The sequence below is a fragment of the Pleurodeles waltl genome, chromosome 1_1 (genome assembly GCF_031143425.1).
Source record: "Pleurodeles waltl isolate 20211129_DDA chromosome 1_1, aPleWal1.hap1.20221129, whole genome shotgun sequence".
NCBI classification, from domain to species: domain Eukaryota; kingdom Metazoa; phylum Chordata; class Amphibia; order Caudata; family Salamandridae; genus Pleurodeles; species Pleurodeles waltl.
In genome coordinates this window covers 863165183-863182376 of record NC_090436.1, presented here as the reverse complement: position 1 = coordinate 863182376, position 17194 = coordinate 863165183, and the positions used below count along the sequence as shown (strand labels likewise).

Below are 17194 nucleotides of genomic sequence, written 5' to 3'. Positions count from 1 at the left end.
CCTATGGTAGCTCTCCTCTGCCGTGCTCGTCACCAACCGGGTGACCCACATGGGCATATTGTCTTCTTTTAAAACATGTAGGTGGCATAACCTTTGGGTGTAGAAACCATTGTGTTTCATTACACATGCATACTTGATTTTTATTGCTACGTGGATGGATACCCGTTAAATAAAGAGAGATCCTGGGTTCACTCACAGTCGTTTTCAGCTGGACCCTTACACTTGTCCAAAGGATCATCATAGTATGAACTTCCAGTTATCTGCTCGAACCCTTTCAGAGTGGTACTCACTTACCTGAATGAGAGAAGGCACTTATGGTGAAGCCTGCCATAGTAAACCGGGTAAGGCGTCTCCTCTAATATCTAAAGATACTCTTGTGCAGTGCTTTAAATGGAAAAATAGAAGTGCAGGTACTCTGTAATAGAGTACCTGCTTGTTTATGAGAAGTGCCAGTACTATGCAATTAAAAGTATTACGTTTTTCCTGAGATGTGCCGGTACTCTCCCTCCCAAAATAAAAAAGTGCCGGTACTCAGTACCGGTGAGTACCGGCCCATTTAAAGCACTGCTCTTGTGGAATGTTATGTTAGGCCTTAAATAGACGACTGACTGAATTTCCAGCCGTGACATTCTTGTGCTGTGAATCAGTTGTGGCTTGGAGAATCTGCAATGTTAAAAGATTTCTCTCATTCGTTCTTGGCATGAAAGAAATTAGTATGAATCCCAATTTGTTCTTGCACTTATATTTAGTGTTCATCAGAGGTAATGAAGTCATCACTGCTAAAGAAGAACTTTTAATTTATATTTTAAGACTGCTGCCGGTGCTTGTGTGATTTACCCTTTTTGCAGCAATGGCCAGAGATTAAAGAGTCCATCGGGGTTGTTTGCTAAATAACTCATCACTGCTCACCTATAAAAACTATGGGTGCAATGTTTTCTTTTCACTTTTGATAGAGAGGCAACGATCAACCCAGAACGCTGCGTACACCCTCTTCACACGCCTACAGAGGTGACCATCTACTTTGAATATGTAGCATTGTAGCAGCAGGACAGCAAGCCCCAGAAACAAATTAGAAGCAGTGAGTTGGGGCACGTGAAAGTGATCCATTAAACAAACTTCAAGAAATGAAGGCAAAAGTGGGAAACAGTTTCTTGTCTTCGCTGAAAAAAAAAGAAATATTGTCTTTCACATACATGGCTTGTTTCCCACTATTGAAGCAATTGCTTATATGGGGTCTTCGTGTTTTCAGATTTCTAAGAAGCCAGAGGTGCCTTTCAGCAGAACAAAATCACTAACAGTTAACAGCAAATGTTTCCCAGCTCATTGTGTCTGTGACAAGTAATTAGGTGACCCCGTTTAATCAAGATAAAGTGGTACTTAGCCACTCTTACAGAAATTAGCCGATGACTGCGTGATTCATGCAACAGTGCTCGCTGGAATCCTACCAGAATAGAGAGGTCGGCTTTCGATCAGCAAAGTGTGTTTTTTTTCTGTTCAAGCCAGGCAACCAGGCCTTGTTGTGTTTGTCATCAGCGTCTTCTCCTGGTGTGTTCTGGCCAGTGCCTCGAGGCAATAGACTGGACTGTTTCCAAATATAGGTATAGCAGCAGGTCTGCCAAGCCATCAGCTTCCAAAGGCTTCAGCTCTAATATATATTTATCTTGGAAATAGGAAAAAACAAAAAATAATCAACGTGTCGGGAGTTGTCATATAGCTCTTGGGTGGAGAATTCCGCAGTGGCGATATTGTTGATGCCAGGATCTGGATGAAGAATGACCTGACTGGTGTCATTGTGTTGATGGTGGAATTCATTTTCATTGGCCTGGTTGTAGATTGATCTCCTGATTGATTATCAATAGAAAACGAATCTTTGCTTATGCTTCAATTGGGATATCACTTCTGGTAAAGTACTGAGGTATCCTCCGGTGAGCACCGGTGCATTTTAATGATCATGCTCCAACTCGTTGTATATTATAGATACAAATATCAATCTACTGTAATATTGATTCTGAAATTTCGAGTTTTGATATCGTGGTCTTGTTATATTCGTGCATGTCATTGTTTCAAGAAGTGATAATGTGGTGGAACACCACCCAAACATACAAACGTATGACATGTCAGAGGAGTATGACACTATTCTCACCTGGTCCTAGTTAACATTGACTTGTATTAATGAGGATAGGCGAGAAGACTGAAAAACACCAAGAAATAGAGTCAAAAAAGAGTGCACAAGAGAATGGGGAAAAAGAAAATTGTGGTCAAAAGGATGGAAGGTATGGGGAAAAAACAAGGGATAGAAAAGGCACAGGGGAAATGACGGATGACTGACGCAGCTAGGATGAGAAAACGGGTGGATGGCGGAAGAGTGCATGAGGCATAAAAAGAAAAAGCAATGATGGAAGGAAGGACAGCGGCATGAAACAGAGGGGCATGTAAGTATTTCATTGTGCATGTCCACAGACATCCTTATCCCTTGTTAGGACATGAGCAGTGAGATCAACTGAAAGGCAGTGTTTTCTGGCTGTCTGTGCTACCTCTCTCAGTGTTAAATACAAAACTACTTCTGCTGATGTCACTTCCGGTGATGCCAGATGTTTGAAAGGCCATACCTTAGGGCTCCACACGCTAGAGCAAATTTGGAAGTTTGCTCCTATACTTTTTTATTACTTCATTGTCACTTGGAGTAAGGCCATCATCGACGTTTATATGCTATGCGCAGCATACATTCTCAATGTTGTAGTATTAGCTGAAAATAACACATTCAAAGCTTTTCACTTCCGCCCGCTGCTGATTTTCTTTCAGTGCGGAGTGGCCAGAGTTTCGCTCAGATAAGTTCCGTGAGCTAGGCCTGGAATCTAGTCACGTCTGATAATGATTTAAAGGTGCGCTGCCCTGGGGGGAGCCAATGACACCCCTGCACAGGAGTGACTTCAGCGTACCATAAAATGCTTGCGCCATGATGACATGTTGCGAGCTTGAGGCTGGTGTGGGAAACGGCATCTAAAAGCAATTTGGGAACGTGAGGTCACGTGAGGGGGAAATGCTGCGCAGCCAGGCTGCAGGCAGATGAAGAGCAGGAGCCGACCATGCAGGCCTCTAGGCCTTTCCAAAACACACAGGCCCATATTTATACTTTTTTAGTGCCGCATTTGCGCCGCTTTTTGACGCAAAAATGGCGTGAAGTTACATGCAATGGCCCATATGTATACTTTTTCTGTGCCGCATTTGCGCTGCTTTTTGACGCAAAAGCAGCACAAACTTACAAAATACAATTGTATTTTGTAAGTTAGCTGTGCTTTTGCGTAAAAAAATTACGCAAATGCGGCGCTAAAAAAGTATAAATATGGGCCACAGTGTAGGAACTCAAAAACAGAATTTTGCTTTACAAAAGAACAGGGAATTGCTATCTTGTACTTTAAGTTCCCGCAGTCTTTTTTATTTCGTCTTTATGTTTTTATCTGTAGTGTTTTTAAATAGGTTGCTGAGTCAGGTGATCAGAAGCTACTCTATTTCCCCATGGGCAGGAGGTAACTGAATTTAAAACATCAATGTTACTCATTTAGCAACACAAAAATACCTACTTTTAAGATGTTTTCAGCTCTGTTCCGTTTTCTGCTTCTCCAAATAGCTATTCTACTTCCTTAACTTACTGTGATTAAAAGCTGACACCGTGTATTGTTTATCCAATTTAACACATAAACATCCTCTCCTAGGTCTCCATTCGACGGTTTAAGATGTTTTCATTCTTGAAAAATACCTGGTCAGTGACAATCCGGCTATGTAAGAATATTAACCAATCCAAAGTCAAGGGGCAAGAATACCTCTAAAGGAAATAAAATATGTGCCCATGTCTTTCTATGACTTGAGTTTCCTTCTCACAGTATGACTGACTGGTACCGGGGGGTGGCAGAAAGAATTAGGATCTGTGAAATATGAATCCATGCGGTGGAATGTGAAATTCTTCCCTTGGAAGTAGAGGTGTTTTCATGAGCTAAAATATGGCGGCAGAGCTTTCATCTTTTATCGGAAGAGTTGTTGTTTCACTGGTGGCTCCTGGTTCATGGATGTAGGAAGGTAGCCTCTTTCTAGCCTCGTTACCCCCACTTTTGGCCTGTTTGTGAGTATATGTCAGTGTGTTTTTACTGTCTCACTGGGATCCTGCTAGCCAGGGCCCAGTGCTCATAGTGAAAACCCTATGTTGTCAGTGTGTTTGTTATGTGTCACTGGGATCCTGCTAGCCAGGACCCCAGTGCTCATACGTTTGTGGCCCATATGTGTTCCCTGTGTGGTGCCTAACTGCATCACCGAGGCTCTGCTAACCAGAACCTCAGTGTGTATGCTCTCTCTGCTTTCCAAATTTGTCACTGCAGGCTAGTGACCAAATTTACCAATTCTCATTGGCACACTGGTGCACCCATATAATTCCCTTGTATATGGTACTGAGGTACCCAGGGTATTGGGGTTCCAGGAGATCCCTATGGGCTGCAGCATTTATTTTGCCACCCATAGGGAGCTCAGACAATTCTTACACAGGCCTGCCACTGCAGCCGGAGTGAAATAACGTCCACGTTATTTCACAGCCATTTTTCACTGCACATAAGTAACTTATAAGTAACCTATATGTCTAACCTTCACTTAGTGAAGGTTGGGTGCCAAGTTACTTAGTGTGTGGGCACCCTGGCACTAGCCAAGGTGCCCCCACATCGTTCAGGGCAAATTCCCCGAACTTTGTGAGTGCGGGGACACCATTACACGCATGCACTATACATAGGTCACTACCTATGTATAGCGTCACAATGGTAACTCCAAACATGGCCATGTAACATGTCTAAGATCATGGAATTGTCCCCCCAATACCATTTTGGTATTGGGGGGACAATTCCATGATCCCCCGGGTCTCTAGCACAGAACCCGGGTGCTGCCAAACTGCCTTTCCGGGGTTTCCACTGCAGCTGCTGCCAACCCCTCAGACAAGATTCTGCCCTCCTGGGGTCCAGGCAGCCCTGGCCCAGGAAGGCAGAACTAAGGATTTCCTCTGAGAGAGGGTGTTACACCCTCTCTCTTTGGAAATAGGTGTGAAGGGTTGGGGAGGAGTAGCCTCCCCCAGCCTCTGGAAATGCTTTGATGGCCACAGATGGTGCCCATCTCTGCATAAGCCAGTCTACACCAGTTCAGGGATCCCCCAGCCCTGCTCTGGCGTGAAACTGGACAAAGAAAAGGGAAGTGACCACTCCCCTGACCTGCACCTCCAAGGGGAGGTGCCCAGAGCTCCTCCAGTGTGTCCCAGACCTCTGCCATCTTGGAAACAGAGGTGTTGGGGGCACACTGGACTGCTCAGAGTGGCCAGTGCCAGCAGGTGATGTCAGAGACCCCCTCTGAGAGGCTCTTACCTCTCTTGGTAGCCAACCCTCCTTTCTTGGTAGCCAAACCTCCTTTTCTGGCTATTTAGGGTCTCTCCTCTGGGGAATTCTTCAGATAATGAATGCAAGAGCTCACCAGAGTTCCTCTGCATCTCCCTCTTTGACTTCTACCAAGGATCGACCGCTGACTGCTCCAGGACACCTGCAAAACCGCAACAAAGTAGCAAGACGACTACCAGCAACATTGTACTGCCTCATCCTGCTGGCTTTCTCATCTGTTTCCTGATGGTGCATGCTCTGGGGGTCACCTGCCTTCACCCTGCACTGGAAGCCAAGAAGAAATCTCCTGTGGGTCGACAAAATATTCCCCCTGCTAACGCAGGCGCCAAAAGACTGCATCACCGGTCCTCTGGGTCCCCTCTCATCCTGACGAGCGTGATCCCTGGAACACAGAAACTCTATCTAAGTGACTCCCACAGTCCAGTGATCCTTCAGTCCAAGTTTGGAGGAGGTAAGTCCTTGCCTCCCCACGCTAGACTGCAAACCTGTGTAGTGTGTGATTTGCAGCTGCTCTGGCTCCTGTACACTCTTCCAGGATTTCCTTCATGCACAGCCTAGCCTGGGTCCCCAGCACTCCGTCCTGCAGTGCTCAACCCTCTGAGTTGTCCTCCGGCATCGTGGGACCCTCCTTTGTGACTCTGAGCCAGCTCTGGTTCACAAATCTTCTAAGTGCTAGTTTGGGTACTTCTGCGGGGGCTGCCTGCTTCTGTGGGGGCTCTCTGAATTGCTTAGCACCCCCTCTGTCTCCTCCTCCAAGGGGCGACATCCTGGTCCTTCCTGGTCTCCAGCAGCACCCAAAAACCTCTACCGCAACCCTTGCAGCTAGCAAGGCTTGTTTGTGGTATTTCTGCATGGGAACACTTCTGCAACCTTCAACGCAACTTGGGACATCCTCCATCCAAAGGAGAGGTTCCTAGTCCTCTTTGTTGTTGCAGAACTCCAAGCTTCTTCCATCCAGAGGCAGCTTCCTTGCACCTTCATCAGGGGTTTCCTGGACTCCTGCCCCCACTGGACACTATTGCGACTCTTGGACTTGGTCCCCTTGCTTTGCAGGTCCTCAGGTCCAGGAATCCACCTTCAGTGCCTTGCTGGTGTTTGTTGTTCTTGCAGAATCCCCCTATCACGACTATTGTGTCCTTTTGGGGTAGTAGGTATACTTTACTCCTACTTTTCAGGGTCTTGGGGTGGGGTATCTTGGACACCCTGACTGTTTTCTTACAGTCCCAGCGACTCTCTACAAGCTCCCGTAGGTCTGGGTTCCATTCGTGATTCGCATTCCACTTTTGGAGTATATGGTTTGTGTTGTCCCTAGACCTATGTTCACCTATTGCAACCTATTGTAATTTTACACTGTTTGCATTACTTTTCTGACTCTTACTTACCTGTTTTGGGTTTGGGCACATATAACTTGTGTATATTACTTACTTACTTACTGAGGGTACTCACTGAGATACTTGTGGCATATTGTCATAAAAATAAAGTACCTTTATTTTTTAATAACTCTGTGTATTGTGTTTTCTTCTGATATTGTGCATATGATATAAGTGGTATAGTAGGAGCTTTGCATGTCTCCTAGTTCAGCCTAAGCTGCTTTGCCATAGCTACCTTCTATCAGCCTAAGCTGCTAGAAACACCTCTATTCTACTAATAAGGGATAACTGGACCTGGCACACGGTGTAAGTACCTTTGGTACCCACTACAAGCCAGGCCAGCCTCCTACAATGGAGAATAAAGGATCACACTAATAGTAGAGCATCCCTACAAATACATGCCTTCAGTGTAGGCTAGCCTGTAGGGAATCAGTGGGAACGGTGGTCCAGGATGAGGCAAGATGAGAGTTTGCTGACACTCGGACAATACTGTATCATAATGCATTGTTTTTTGGATCTAGCTTTTCTGTCCCTTGAAAGGCCCAAAGCATGTCAATTAATAATAATTGAGCAGGCTTGAGCATGCTGATCTCCTAATACAAGCCAACTTGCATCCTGAAATTGACAGTGGTCTAAAATGCCTTCCAGCAAAGTGCAGTCAAAAGGTAAAATTCGCCAGGTAAAAACTGTAAAGCTCTAGAGGCACCGACTCATTAAATACACTGAGTCATGCTGTCAAGCAACAGCCACACCACAAGAGCCTCCCAAGAGAACTGAAAACCACCCTCTACTATCAAGTCCTGCTGGTCCAGGACAGAAGAATCAGCTGGCAAACTAAGGGCCTCATTTAAAAGCCCTTTGCCCGACTGCTGTGTCATTTTTTTTTTTTGATGCAATGGTGGTGCTAGCAGTGTACTGCACTGCTCCAGATTTACAAACTGACACACTGAGCCCTGTGCGTCAGTTTGTAAAGCCCTGCATCACATTATACCTGAGCCGGGTGTAATGTAGGCAGGATAGGCATTCCCAGGCAAAAAGCTATGCAGAACTGATGCAGTGAAATTCACAACATTTCACTGTGTCATTCTGCAACTTCACTATGTCAGAATTTTACCCCCTGCTCAGAGCAGGCGTAAAATTGACGTGGGGCTTTTTCCGATGGTAGCCTCCTCACATTGCTGGAGTTGCATCTTTTTGATAACGCTACTCCAGCAATGTGTGAGTTTAGCGCCAACCGATGCGTCAGAATTTCTGACGCATCTGTGAAAATGTGCGCCATGGAGCTCTGTATTGTAAATACAGCACATCCATGGCATTGTTACGAAAATGTAGGGGATCGCAAGAAATCTGACGCATCGATGCCGATGCGTCAGATTCTTGTAAATGAGGCCCTAAGAGAGTACCTGGTTGATGTGTTCCCTGAATACAGACTCTTAACTGCACGGAGGAAAGGAAGGGTAACTGACCTCATCATGCTCCAGGCAAGCAACTCTTACAGCTATGAAGACAGCCACCTGACAATCTTCTTATAATTCTCAGTTTTCTCCCCTTTGCAGTTCTGTCCTCCCTGTCCTTTTTGGAGCCATGAAGGGGCTTCCATATAGCAGACAACACCCATGGAATGCTAAACAAAATGTTGCTTGGAACTTTGAAGGACATTCAGCTATGCTTGTGGAGTACAGTGCATCTGGCCAGCATCACGTCACAACCCTTTCATGTAGCACCTCCCATTATTTCATCTTTAGTATCTGCATAGTGCTACTAGAGGGTATCCTTTAGGCGGAGGCATTTGCATCACCACACAATCTCTAAAGCATCAATGCATCATGGACAGCGAGCACAGAAAAATGTAGACACAAAGTCCAGAATTACAAATAGAAAAAAAGTTGAAATATCCTTATATGTGCTTCTTGATATAACTGCTGATAAAAAAAAGCCTCAGCCAGTGTTACTAGTTCACATAATTTGGCACTTTTTCAGATCTGTTTTCTGCTGAGCAGAGCCAGCTTTAGGGCAGTGTGACTTGTGCAGCCGCACCTGACTTTTGTGGAGGGCGCTGTGCTTAAAAATAACTATTGTTTTAAAAGCACTGAACTTCCTTGTGTATCCAGCAGTTTTCAGGCAACAATAAAAATGTCAAGACACCTCAGGTGATTAATATTTCTACTCGTGAGCAATCAAATATTGTCCAGTGGCAGTTTTAACTTATCATAAAGTAGCAAAGGGGGTTTATTTGCCTGCTGCAAAGAAAGTCTACCATGTAGATAACAGAACTGAGTGTGAGTGAACTATGAATAGCGTTATAAAAAATTAAAAGTATATCAGAGAGGGGTTATGAAGTGGTGAGGTGCACTTTTGGAGAATGGTAGTGAGGGAATTCATGTAGAAGTAAGTCTGTCGGGGTGCTGGGGGGGTCCTAAAAAGACTGTCACACCGGGCACCACCAGTGCTAAAGCCAGCCCTGCTGCTGAGAATTATTTCAAAAAATGAAAACATAAAATAAAATATTCACGTAAAATGTCTTGAGGCTGTGGGCTTCAACTTTGGAACAGGTTGAACTCTCTTTGCAAGACTGCACAACCGTGCCTGATGCTGTCCACCTGCTTCAAACCTCCCAGCCTAACAGCCGTAGCCTCGCGAGAATCTTTGATGGGACAGATGCGATGCTCGCGGCTAAAATGATGCATGGACAGTAAACCGCATTGGTTGCGAATGGCCAGATGTCCCACTGATTGTGACAGACCCAGCCTTACGCAAGCGGTTCTATTGCTGTAACACATCTGTACCAGTTTATAGAGCTTGTCATGGCACCTGCGTTCCCATTGGTCTCTCGACACACCTCCTAACAAAAACTGCACCAATTATTTTCCAGCTCCGTGTTTGAAGAGTCCCAGAGGGCATTTACTAGCTCAAAAACCAGAAGGATGCGTGTCTGTAAAAAAGTGAGCGTAATGGATGAAAAATGCTATTTTACAGTGAACCTCGAGCTTAGTATGAACTGCCCTATAATATCGTCTGTCAGTAAAATAATTAAGCAATTTGCATCAGCGGGCAAACCCCCGAGAGCATGACTTCACCAGGTCCATGGGCAGAAATGAAAACTGCCCAAGTGCAAAGGGTTCCTAGTTAAGGGGGAAACGAAAGGGACATTCGGCTGTTAAAAAGGGATTACTAATTTACATCTGGAGTATTGTAAGTAGTTCATACGTGGGTCTTTGTGTTCAGTTTTTGTTGCTGACATCTACTATGATCTACAGGTCAATCGTTTGAGTCCAGCAAGGGAAAATTAAGTGGTAGCTACACCCGCTGTTTTCACTGCTATGAAATGGCTGAACTATGGTATGGAGTAATAAAAAAAACTAAATATATTTATTGCCATATTTGTAGCATAAATGATAGACTTCAGCTTATTTCTTGGTCCCGTATCTGTGGATCGATACAGCATATTCAGTTGCACAATTGTACTAAAATTATAAAGTTAGTAGACATGAAATCAATTGCCCCTTAATCTCTTGAGGCATGCCAGAATTTTAATAAATAGTGACCGATAATAGGCTCCATTAACAAGCTACTAAAACTAGCAAATCTAAAGTCATGTTTGCATTTGAAAGGTGAGTAGCCGGAGTGGCTGAACTGTAGACATTGAAAAGCAGTGCTCAGGGCGTGGGTGCCTTCAGAAAAAGCAATCAAACACAGCCCCTAGCCTTTATGTGCTGGTAGAATTAACACTAAAACAAAATACAGACAACTAAATGAAGTTTGGCCATGCCAATTTGTTTACCACACAGTTAACGTGATATTAATGTTCAAATATTTGAAGAAGATCATCGGATGGGATCCCATTCTTCGTGGCATGTGGACTCTGGCCTACTATAGGGCAGCCACAATGACCACATTCCCATTGTTTGGAAAACTGCATACCAAATCATGTTGGTGGCTAACGATCACATTTTCCACGTTCCTTATTTTGTAAGTCAGGGTGCAGTATGTTTTCGAGTGACTATAAGGCCAACCTGTCATTCAAAAGAGATGAGCAGCTTCTGCACTTATTCCCCAGGATCCCAGCACTTTTTCAAGCAAACTGTGGGGAGATTTCTATCTCATAACACAAAGAAGGAGGAACTTCTGTTATCCATGGAACATTCCTCTCTACTTATCTACAGCACAGAGTGGACTACAGAGATGAAGAGAGGTCTCTCACCAACACTTTTAATGAAATGCATTGAAAGATGCAAGTGTCCATCAACCCCAATGAATACTTCCTGATACTTTTTGATCTATTTAGCAGTCAATCAGAAATACATAATTCCGGCACAACATCCTAAATAGGCTTACACTAGATTACAATTTATATTACTAATTGCTAACTCCATTATGCTTGTTTTATCAACCAAGAAGGAAAAAAGACGGAGTCAACGTAACATCTCCTTGAGCTAACTTGTGCGATACAATCCTGCTAGAAATTACTTGAACCATTGTACATTAGGATTACACCGGTGATAGGAATGTCTATGGACATGCATATTAACATGTGGGTTTCTATTCTTTTCCAGGGCCTTCATCCGTGATCAGCAATGATGATGATTCTGCCAGCCCGCTCCATCACATCTCCAACGGGAGTAACACTCCCTCCTCTTCAGAGGGGGGCCCAGATGCGGTAATCATCGGAATGACAAAGATCCCGGTCATCGAAAATCCTCAGTACTTTGGGATCACCAATAGTCACCTGAAACCCGACACCTGTGAGTAGAGATGATTTTGTAACAATGTCTTAGCCCAAGTCCCTGTTTCACAGAGAATGTATCTGATGCTGGTATAATGCACAGTTAGGGGTTAAGAATGGGAGATTATAAAGTCCACTTGCGTTTGTACTGTCCACAGATTCTAATGTTTGAAACAAGATTTGCAAATGCCAGTACTAAAGCAACTTGGTTGGATGTTATACCTTTTTATGGAGAAGCCAAATTGTTCCGGCCCTAGGAGTCTTGAGATTGCGGATGGCAGTGCAGTGCCAGGGATACTGAGTAGAGCAACTCTAAGTTACTCATATGAGGTCATGGGTCAAGCTTTTGTTCAATGATAGTAATTTAATTGGAATCTGACCTGTATAGGAGCAGGAAACACAATGACAGTGTTTAAAGTGTGCCGATCGATGCAGGTGGTGGGCACCAGCTCTTATTTTTGGGGACCAGAACTTATTTTTCATCATAAGATTTTAGGCAACAGTTTGAAAAGCAGAAAAGGGAGAAAGAAAGGAAACAGTGAACAAAAGAGAAATGGAGATAGAAGAGATGAAAAACAAAGCACAAGTGTGAAATAAAAAGAGTAGAGAGTAAGGAGGTGTGATGTGGTGAAAGAAAGAGCATGGAGTGATCTAGACAGCCAGAATTGGTATTCAGTAGCTCCAACGTTCGACAATGCCAGCGGCAGGCTTGTAAAAAAGCACTGCCCTCCGATACTTATATTTTTTACATACTGTACAATGGGGGCAGAAGAGCATTGGCTAAATCATTACAAATGAGAACAATACACATACACACAAACAAACAATGAAGTCCAAGAGAGGGAATTAAATCAAAATGATTATGTAACCACTTAATGTTGGGATTTCAAGACTGGGTAAACTTGTAGTGGATTGAAAACCACAAAGAAATTTCCCAAACAGAAGGCAATGCGAAGCAGGTACCAGTTACCACTGACCATTGTCACTAGCCAGCCATCTACTGCCAACAGACTTTAAGTAACATCTCAGTCTCTATACCAGCACTCCACAGCGCCAACTGGGACCACCGGCAAGTTTATATCTGTTAGCTCTCTGGCTCCACCCTCCCCTCCCCTAAGATGTCAACGTGCCGAATAGGGCATCAAAGACACATGGATCAACATGCGATCACAAAGGATCTAAATCAAGCAACAGATCACCAGTATCAGGGATTGGGCTTTCTATAGAAAGCAGTGAAAATGCTTCCAATGCTTTTTGAGGAGTGGAACTGACACATAATTGCATGAGGGCAGAATATAAGGAAGGCTGGCAAGTGCAGCAGTATGTACATTTACACTGGTAGCATTGTTATGATACCAACATGTACTTTTGGGTGGTACGGCAATCTATTTCTAGGCGTGTTCATGTGGATGTGTATGTGGGCATGTCAATCAGTAATTATTGCTGATCCGCTACTACTCAGGTGCTGGTTTTGCAAGACGTTAAAGTACATTGTTGGTCAACTGCCATATCAACATTCGTTGGTGTTCCCTGATTTTGTTGGTATTATTTTATACAATTTATTCATCACTTTGCATGCGATTTACTCCATGGATGCCCAGTGTAGAACTAGGAGGGCCTGATCCTGTTAACTTACCTCTAATCTTAATTACCCTGAATCCAGCATTCCTCGCTGCTGGAGGCAGACTACTGACTTGCCTTCTAACTAAAACAAAAGTTTTTCTAAACTCTGCCCCTCCCTTCTCCGGTGCAGTGTCTTCCCTGGAAAAAGGCTTTCTGTTAATTCCAAGCAAGAGACACTGTGAGGCAAAGGCTAGGGAAGAATGGAACAAAAGCTGTAATGAGGAAGGCTGAACTCAAAATAATGAATATCACTAGTATGAAACACACAAGCAGGGCCAAGACAGATTTGCATGTAGCTGGTTTGAAACTGAGGTGGCATGGTGTGCAGAATAACAATGGGTTGGAATGTGGCTTAAGTGATTACCAGTGGCTGAGAGTAATTTAAGTATTCTACCCATCACTGTTTTGTGTACTTATTGTGTCGCACAAAGTGGGATGGGTAGGCCCAGACATGGGTCCAGTGCACACTGGGTTACTTGAACCAAGCTGTACCTGGCTGATGAGCCCATAGCCATGATAAACCCGGGACTGGGTGCTTGTTTTCTGGTTCAGGGAGGGCCTGGCTTGGCAGTTCAGACTGGACTGTTCCTATTGGAGCAGGGTCAAGACTGATTTGTATATAGCTGGGTCCAAACTGAGGTGGCCTGGTGTGCAGAATAACAATAGAGGCGACCCAAGTGATTACCATTGGCTGAGTTTAATTCAATCATTCCACCCATCACGGTTATGTATATTTATTGTATCACTAATAAGTAACCAGGACAATGTAATGCAACCGCCGACAGAATCCCCCGATCGCTTATCTGCTTCCAAGATGAACCAAAAGTGACAAACAGGGCTACATTTTGCTGGAAGGAGCAGTGCGAGAAAGAGACATAGAAAAAAGGTATGTGCCTATCACAGAAATAGAATAGCCCTTTTCAGGTGTAAAAGCAACTGGACAAAAAAACAGCCCAAAAAGATCTTGGCAGACAAGAAAAACAGATTACAATTTTGGGTTAAAACAGATGCACACTCTGAGATACAACAAAGTCCCAACTCACCCACCCTTTGAGAAGAGGCAATTGCTACAAGAAAAAGATCAGTAGACAAGAAAAAAGTCCAAATGAATATCAGCCAGCTCACAAAGAGCAGCTGACAGAAACATAAGGCTAGCAGAAGATCCCAGGATGGCACAAGTGAATGTACCATGGTTCTTGGGTCCTCAAAACTCTGCAAAACGCCAGGAAGCTAAGGGCAGGAAGTTGAACAAATAGATCAGGGATCCCAAAAGGATTGAATTACTGCACACAGAACCTGCAGCGTGGATACTGCTACAACTCACCAGGGCACCATCCCCCAAAAGCAAGGATATGCAAAGGGTTTTGTGTCTGGGAAGAAATCCCTTGGAGATGCATCAACAGGAAACCTGGGTCTAAATCTACACGGAGGATATGGGAGTTGAGGTAATGACAACCCTGAGTAGTGGAAAGAGCCAGCTCCCTGCAGCAACTGAAAGGCTGAGGCACAATGCCACAGGTAAAAATGCGGTAGAGTGGGAACTGCGAGAAGGGAAAGGTAGGGACGTGGTGGATCACAAGCAGTACCCAAGAAGGACACAGGGCCAACTGCAACATGTACGGAAACCAAGGTTGGCAGATTCATACTGAAGGCATCAAGACAAAATATCCCTGGTTCCATTGTACCTTCACAAAAACCTCAGACAAAAGTAGAACTAGAAAGGATAATTTAAAGAAGAACAGGAATCCACTAAAGCAAGAACCTGAGAAAATAGGAATGTGAACAAGAGGGCAGCAGGTTATGCTCCAGAGAGGGAAACAGGTGCACTGCTGGAACCACCCATTGGGCTCAGATCTTGTAGAACTCAAATGGAGTCAGGCAGTAACGCACAGATATGAGGCACCGGTGACAGAATCAGTTGTCAAGCCCAGTCCCTGCTGCTGTTATACATGTGCACACAAGGAAGAAGAGATTATTTTCTGCTCAAAAAAGAATCCCCTTTGCCGTTGAATCCAAGAATAGGTCAACACCTAATGGTTGATGTGGGCTTAAGACACTAAGGTGTCCCTCTTGATTAGAAGATACTGATCCTAGAGTTGCAGAGCAGAAACCCAAATAGCTCTGAAAATAAATAGCTTTAATGACCGTCAGCCAACAGACCCTCTATTGTAGTACCCAGCCCACCAGGAAGGCCACAAAAAGGTGCAAGAGTGCTGGAGATTGGTCAGAACCCAACAGGACTAATGCATATGTGCACTCATCGATGGAAACTGCGCAGAGGGAACAGATAAAAAGAATCCAGGAACAGAAATGCCCACAGACAGTCAGAGAAAGGCAGTCTTGCGTAAGCTGCAAAAACACAAACAAAGGCCCCTTTGAACGAAAAATGGGAGACACCTGTCCCATACAGAAGTAGTAAATTGCGTGACAATGCCTGGCAGCACACCTATTGGTGTATGAGTAGCACCTAGAAGCTAGGTTAAGTTCTGGTCTGAGCTTGCGCTGGAGGAATTAAATACAGTACAATACCACAAAATACAAGTAATGGAATGGATAATTAGGAAGGAACAAAAGGACCACATTGATGACCAGGAGAACTACGAGAGAAAAAGAGAGACCAGCAAGAGAGAAAGAGAGTGAGAGAGATAAAGAGAGAGCACACCCTACACCTCTGATCCATACCACCTACTTCAAAGTTGTGACATCCGGTGTAACTTAACATATGTGTTCCTTACCTCTGTCTCTAAATATTTATAGATACATCTTTATACCACTAGGTAGTTATAGTTAGGACCTAGCTCCTATGGAAAAAGCATTTTACTTGCCTATATCTTTGTCACCAGTTGACGAATCTTCAATACATTTTCCAAAAGAATACAACGCTGACGTCAGCCTCCTGCATGGAAAGTTTCGAGGTGATCCGTCACGTGGGGGCTGAGAAAAAGAGGGGGCCCCTCCATGTTAATTTCCATAGGGATTTTGAACAGGAATAGCAGCCGATCCTCTGGATAGATTTACACCAAAATTGGCAGAAAGCTAGCTCTTGGTCCAAAAAGCGACCTTTTTGTGATTTGGTGTAAATCTGTTCAACAGTTTTTGAGATACTAAAGAAAATTCGAATTTTTATATATAGGGATGCGGATCCTCTGCAAATGTGAGAGGAAAGTTGCGGCTGCCATTTTGTTCATTGGGACTCTGTTTCCAGTGGGAGAATATAAAAATAAAAAGTGATAGAAGGGGTCAGGATAGCGGTATCCTGAACCCTCTGGACTAACGGAGGTATCTGTGGGGGACCCCTGATGTGCAATAATTGTCCAAAAACTTTTTTTACCTCTTAGATTGGGGTAGATTCAGGTGGATTCATAGAGGATTCGGAGATCAAGACTCCAATTTAAAATAAAACATACACTCTCACATAGAGATCCACACACCTACTCACACACTCATTCACTCAAAAACCCATGCAATCAATCACACACCCATACAGCCACTCACACACCCACTCACAGACCCACAAAACCACTCACACACTCACTCACAGACTCACACAGTCACTCACACAGCCACTCAGACACTCACACAACCACTTACTCATGCATGCACACACCCACTTACATACCCATACAGTCACACACACACACACTCACAGACCCTTACAACCACTCACATACCCACTCACAGACCCACTCAGCTTTCATATACCCACTTACACACCCACACAAACACTCACACACCCACTCACACACTCAGGCAGCCACTCACACACCCACTCACAGATACTAAAAACCACTCACCGAGCCACACATCTTTCACACACTCCTCACACACCATCTTGCATACCTACAAACCTCTCACACAACCGCTCACACACCCACACAGTCATTCATAGACCTCTCACTGCCATTCCAACACCCACTCACAGACGCACATAGCCAGTCACACAAACACTCACACACCACACACTTGCTCACTTACAAACTCTCACACCCACTCACACACCCGCCACACACCCAGGTTACAAGGACATTACACTTAGGAAATAGCAATAAAAACCATAG

The 17194-nt window shown here is 44.3% G+C and overlaps 1 protein-coding gene across 14 annotated transcripts in view; it reads left to right on the top strand.

Annotated features, from left to right (window-relative positions):
- Window positions 1-17194, top strand: part of NTRK2 (neurotrophic receptor tyrosine kinase 2) — a 445567-nt gene that overhangs the window by 241243 nt on the left and 187130 nt on the right. For all 14 annotated transcript variants that reach the window (XM_069229668.1, XM_069229708.1, XM_069229703.1 and 11 more), the window contains one exon: window positions 11344-11532. In XM_069229668.1, the coding sequence (XP_069085769.1) occupies window positions 11344-11532 (189 nt within the window). The remainder of the gene's footprint in view (window positions 1-11343; window positions 11533-17194) is intronic.